This window comes from Larimichthys crocea, chromosome XXII, assembly GCF_000972845.2.
Source record: "Larimichthys crocea isolate SSNF chromosome XXII, L_crocea_2.0, whole genome shotgun sequence".
Lineage (NCBI taxonomy): Eukaryota > Metazoa > Chordata > Actinopteri > Sciaenidae > Larimichthys > Larimichthys crocea.
In genome coordinates this window covers 3,365,387-3,371,625 of record NC_040032.1, presented here as the reverse complement: position 1 = coordinate 3,371,625, position 6,239 = coordinate 3,365,387, and the positions used below count along the sequence as shown (strand labels likewise).

The 6,239-nt window shown below is 43.0% G+C and overlaps 1 protein-coding gene across 1 annotated transcript; it reads left to right on the top strand.

Moving 5' to 3' along the window:
* The first annotated feature begins 544 nt into the window (after positions 1 to 544).
* sowahaa (sosondowah ankyrin repeat domain family member Aa) lies at positions 545 to 3,939 on the top strand. The gene has a single exon (XM_010729366.3). It carries the CDS (start codon positions 817 to 819, stop codon positions 2,260 to 2,262), a length of 1,446 nt encoding a protein of 481 aa, XP_010727668.3. The 5' UTR covers positions 545 to 816; the 3' UTR covers positions 2,263 to 3,939.
* Positions 3,940 to 6,239: the final 2,300 nt, after the last annotated feature.

Below are 6,239 nucleotides of genomic sequence, written 5' to 3'. Positions count from 1 at the left end.
AGTCGAGGAATGTCATGCTGCACTCACACTGCAAGCCAGGACAGGAGCGAGCAGCATCCTTACAGCGACAGAGGGAGCGCAGAAATATGTGTGTGTGTAAAATACGTGATCATCACCTCAGTGTAGACAACTGTGCGTGTTTTTTGACATGCGATATTGATATTTAAATGAATTAATGAGGTCACAGATTGATTTTTCCTAGAATGTGACTCATCTAATCAGAGCGAGCCATCTGATATTGTTACTGCAATTAGAAAACCACTGTATCTGTGTATATACTGTGGGTGCCCTAGGGTCTGTTACTATTTGCAGCTTTATCTTGACACCCAGACAGTTTACATTAAACATTTATCATCTTTGTGTGTGCGTGTGTCTGAATTAATGCAATATAAATGCCTCATTTCAAATATCTCATTAAATGTGCTTGTTTGTAGCCTCTAAATGGGAACGAGTTTCTACATGACTACAACATAGATCTATATTTCTTTTTTTTTTATGAAAGAAAAAAACATAGAACCTACAACCAAAGTGTGTGTGACAGAAATATAAACCCATAAACAAATTGATTTCTTATTTGTCTTTGGGTAAAAATGTATTTTTTTTAAACCTGCAGTAACATCTGCATATATTATTCAAATTGTATCCACGTCTGCACTTTTCCCGGAAAGAGAGACTCCTCCAGGTAGGGAGGAGAGAAGTGAGCGGCAGGTGAAGGGTACTGTACAGTCAGCGAGACAAAGGTGTAACAAGATACAGCGCGGCTGTTGGAGTTGCGCATTTCAACTTTAATCCGCCTCAAAACCGACGGTTTTCATCATGGCTTTGACACAGGAGTCCGTCCTGTCTCTGCTGATAGCGGAGGGGGGCAAAGTGAAGAAATCCGACTTGGTGGTTAAGTTTAGAGATTCAATAGATTCCGACGATCCTGCAGAGAAAGAACGGAACAGGGAGCTTTTCAAGACTTTTGTCAACAACGTCGCCGTCGTGAAGGAAATCGACGGTGTCCGGTATGTTGTTGTCAGGAAAATGTATCAGAATGGTTTGCAGGACGGTGTCCACACAGCGGAAAACACTGACAATAAAGAGATCCCGCTGACAGGTGAGCCGCAGCGCCTACCTGCGCGGAGTGAGGACACTGGAAGCCGTGATGATGCAGGAGGCGAGAGGTCAGATGTGTCTGAACGCGATCAAGAACAGGCAAGTAGTGAAAGCGGTGACAATCCTACAGAATTACTGTCTCCTCTACAAATGGCACTGCAAAGGAGCCAAAGTAAAATCGTTAGAGTGAAAAGAATGCTGCAATTTGAGGTCCAAGGGCAGGACACCAATGGAGGGAACTATTCAAAAGGGAGTCCAGTAAACAAGCCGACAAGTATCCAGAGCAAACCGTATGCCTTACCTCTGAGGATGCCACCCAGCACCACCAGGGTTGAGATCTGCAAATTGAAAGGGAGCTCAGATGAGTCTCTTGAAAGCCAAGACTCCTTCAGGAACAAGAGAGGGCCCCCTGCAGTGGAGACAGACATGAGCATGAGCTCCCCCCAGCTGAGGAGGTCAGTGAAAAGCACCAAGGCGTCAGAGGAGCCCAAAGATACCTCCTTGGTTCCCCTGGAGCAGTCAGAGCATGAGTGGCTGGTAAAGTGTGCCGCTGGCCACTGGAGCCAGGTTTACGGCCTGCTGCTGAGAGACAACCAGCTGGCAGAGAAGAGGGACTTCATGTCAGGGTTCACCGCCCTGCATTGGGCAGCCAAATGTGGCAACAGTGACATGCTTGGGAAGATTATCGACTTATCCAAGCGAGGAGGAGTTGACATTGACGTTAATGCAAAAACACACGGTGGATACACTCCTTTGCACATCGCTGCATTGCACGACCAGGAATACATCATGGCAATGTTGGTGGGGGAGTACGGAGCAGACCCGAGTATCAGAGACAACTGCGGGAAGAAGGCCTACCACTATCTGCACAAAGGCATTTCTGGGACGTTGAGAGAGATGCTGGGTGAACCCAGCACCCAGCAGGGCCCTCAGGACAGGGCCCTGCCTGAGAAAGAAGAGCTGGACCTCTTCCCAGATCTCTCCAAGGGCCTGCATACAATAAGCCGTCTTTTCCAGCCCCATGTGACGGGCCTCAAGAAGAAGCAGAAGCAGAGGCCTGGGTTTTACTCCGTGAGCGACGACCCCAGCGAGGAACGAGAAGACAGCAACGGTGGCAGCAGCCTCAGCTTCAGACACAGAATCATATCAGATGTTTTTATGTAAACTCTTTGTTCTCTTATTTACATTGAGGTGTGGCATTCCTCTGATTTTCAGGCCTCCTTCAACAATAGCACTCTAAAAAATGTTTTTGTAAAAATCAGTGACTCCTTCTTTGTTTTTGTATTTTATTTAACATTTCTGAGGACACAATAGATGAAATTCACGTCACATATGATGTGTTGATCATGAGGTTAATCAATCAAGAATTAATAGTATCAGGGAGCTGGTTGATTGAACTTGAAGTTGAATTAGAGACATAGAGTTTTAGTTTGAGATGCTACCTGTATGAGTTGTAAGTTAAGGAGTGTTTGCAAGGTGTAAATAAAACATGATTCAGAAAATATTCCAGTAGGTCCCGTGAGTCGTCTTATTACTCACTGTCTGAGGTCTGTTAAAGGAGTCTTCTCTTCACTGCCTTTTTGCACCTTCTTCACCTTCAGGAGAGGCTCAGACACAGAAATTAAAGCCAAAATGGTCAATTTCTATTTATCTTTAATGACTGATTATTATGAATACACATTTTCTCAATTAAGAGTCATTTTTAACAACATAGAAAGAAGTAATAGGCACCTATACCACTAAGGCAGACACAAAAATGACTATTCATCTCAACAAAAAGAATAAATCAGACAGTTCCTTTACAGTGTCTGCAGGTCTGCGTGCATCCAAAATTTGATTTGTAGATGTCTGTTCTCTTAAAAAAAAAAGTCTGTTTTGGATCCAAATGAAACAACACTAGCAGGAAATCAATCTATGACATCACTTACTTACTAGTGTTACTCATTTAGCAGAGAGATCAAGACCTGACTTAGCTTGTTTTCCTCTGTGTTTTCACCTCTCATCTCGATTTCCAGATGCAAACATACCCAAACTAAATACAAAGGATGTGTCGACTTAAAGTGACTCAAACCTCCAGAAGCAACAAAATAATGGAAGCGTATGTGCCTCTGAGGAGGATTTACAGCACTCGCCTCTTCATCATCGCTCCACTTTATAACAGATGAATTATTAAACACTGTGAAGCATTAAGGAGAAGTAAACATCCCACTGAAATATCCTGGAAGGAAACAAACTAACTAGCCAAAACTTCTGTGCAATGTGGCTCACATCCATCTTGAAGCTTGTCGATACGGCAAAGATACGCAGCTGACTAGGAATGAGTGTGTGTTTGCATGTGTGTGCATGCAAGCAAACGAAAGCAGTGTGTTAATATCATCACCGGCCTCCGGCGTCTTCTTGAAGTCAAGAACCAGCAGAAGAAGACTTTGCTGTCTTGTTTCCTGTCTGTCCTGGTTCCTTTTCCTCAGTCCTGAAGGATTTGAGCTGCAACTTGTAATCATGGGTAAAGAAGAAGAATGGGTAATTCTCTGACTGTTTGTCTTGTTTCTGCCTGGAGTCCTCTCTATCTCTGTTTCTTTTTCTCATGATGTCACTTCTTTAGCAGCATCCGCTGTCTTAACGCCAGGACAATGTTTCATATCTGAGCCTCTGGGTTTTATTAAGCAAGTTTCCTGCTGCTACGAGGAAGAAGGCCATCACAAGATCAGGAACAAGACCCAGAATTAGGGAAAACAATTACTCAAGTCCTTTAGATAAAAGAAGCAGCAATAAAGTGTTTGTTAAAATGGGGGGAAAAAAAAAAGGCTGATAATTATTAGACTACTGTAGAATTATAGAAGAACGGGCAATGAAGCATAACCAAACAACACATTTTTAGTACCACAATAATATGTATGTAAATGCAGGATTAGTTTGCCCTTTACCTATTTGGTGAGAATTAGATGAAAAAAATTGATACCACTCTCATGCCTGTGCATTAAGTTAGCCTAGCTTAGCTTAAAGACTAGAAGCAGGCTAGCTGGTTCCCATTTGTTTAAAGACCTTATGCTAAGCTAAGCTAAGCTAAGCTATGCTAAGCTAACCGGCTGCCGACTGTATCCTACCAACACAAGAGTGGTATCACTCTTCTCATCAAACTCTTGGCAAGTAAGCACATTTCTCAATATGTTGAAATATTTCTTTAACATCTGCTGATGTTGGTAGGGTTTGATTTAACTTGTCCCACTTACTCAAGTATTAAACACAATCCAGTCTAATAACACAACACAGTTGAGGCCTACTTGCCATATTTCAGTGAAGAAGCTCCATGTGAACATGTACAAATGATTATTTTGATGATTTCTTCTGGAATGGATTTTGAAATGATTATCCCTATTGTGTGTACCAGGTAGTTATGAACAGGGCGTACGTTTAATTAGAGTGCCGCTTCAACAGAAACATCCTCCATAACAGATAAATCATGGTGATATACAGCTTCGCTGTCAGTATTTTGGTTTGAGAACAAGCCTTTGTTCTTCATAACTGAGCTGAGTGTAATGACTGCCAGAGGTTGGAGGAGTCTGAAGGTGTGCTGACATTCCTGCGGGTGGAGAGTTCATAGTTCAGGCTGGGAAGTTGAACTTTGGAGCCACTAATCTGAGCACCTGGCGCAGCAATCACTGAGTCATCGACATGTTCAACCACCCTTCTCACCTGTGGACGCTGTATATCTTGGTCAATTTAACAGCCATTTGGTATCATGAAGCAAAACGAATCACTCTTTGGGCCTCTTTGTGGTGTCGAGTTTATTTTATCCACCGTCCCCGAGACAGAAGGACACAGTCAGTGATTATCAGCAGCAAAGCTCCTCATTACCCAGCACTGTAACAGAACTGCTGCTGCAGTGATCAGGCCATCCTGTTCCCTCCTGTTTGTCGTCTACAGCAGTGGTCCCCAACCTTTTCCTAACTGCGGACCGGTCAACGCTTGACAATTTTACTGCGGACCGGGAGGGGGGGGCTGAGAACATGCGCGGAGAACGTGTAGTAGGCATTGTAGCTTGTTGCCCGTGAAATCCAATGAGTCAAAAATTAAATTAAAATTATCAACCCAAAAATAATTAACAACTACCTCGCACAATTAATTATCTTTTGTAATTTACATTTATACTTAATATTTTCTTCTTCTCCTACCAACTGTAGATGAAGTAGTAAGTCCCCCTTTATTATAGTCCCAGTCTAGGTCGAGCTGTCTTTTATTTTGAAACGTTTTTTTATTTTGAAATGACCGTATTCTCCTCACTTGCGGGAGACTTAGATAATAAATAAAACAGAAATAACTAATTAATTCTTGTGCGGCCCGGTACTGATTGATCCACGGACCGGTACCGGTCCGCGGCCCGGGGGTTGGGGACCACTGGTCTACAGCATACGCCAACTAAATGCTCCATCACTTACACTGTCTTTGTAATGACGCTAAACCTAATTACCATGCAATTAGTGTCTGACAAAGATCTTACTTGTTTAGAATTCCCTGAGTTTGGTTGTATGTGCCTTCTGTCTTCAGTGGGACTCTGATTAAAAGTGTTTTTTTTTTTTTTTTTTTTACTTACTACGCTAAGTGCTGTCTGCTGTGTCTCATTGTTCTCCCGGGATTTTCTCTGCCAATGCCAACATGAAATCCTTTTTTTTTTTTTCTTCCTTCAGTCTATTCTTTGTCTTTTAATAAGCATTTGTTATCGCCGACAGACAAACTGGGCGGCATTCCACTGTGAGGCTGAACAAACGAGAGCACAGAGGCATGAAAAAGACAAGAGACGAGGAAGCAGACAGCTGAAAATATATCTCCCTCAGCCCATCACAGAGTCTTGATTTCAGTCCCAAAAATGTAAATATGAAACCACAGTCAGCGGCGTGTGTTAGCTTAGCAAAATGTCTGGAACCAGGGTGAGACAGCTAGCCTGGCTCTGTCTGAAGCTAACGAAATGAACGAGATGGTGGTCAGACTAGGTTGCTTTTGCTAAGCTAAGCTAAGCTAAGCTAAGATAAGCTAAGCTAAGCTAAGCTAACTGCCTCCCGACACCAGCTTCACATTTAGTGCGCACAGCAGTGGATCGACATCTCAGCAAGAAAGCGTTATGCGTGGTTCCAAAAAGTCAAACT

Bases quoted from the DNA above. Each gene is read 5' to 3' on its own strand.
- sowahaa (XM_010729366.3), top strand. From the start codon at position 817: ATGGCTTTGACACAGGAGTCCGTCCTGTCTCTGCTGATAGCGGAGGGG.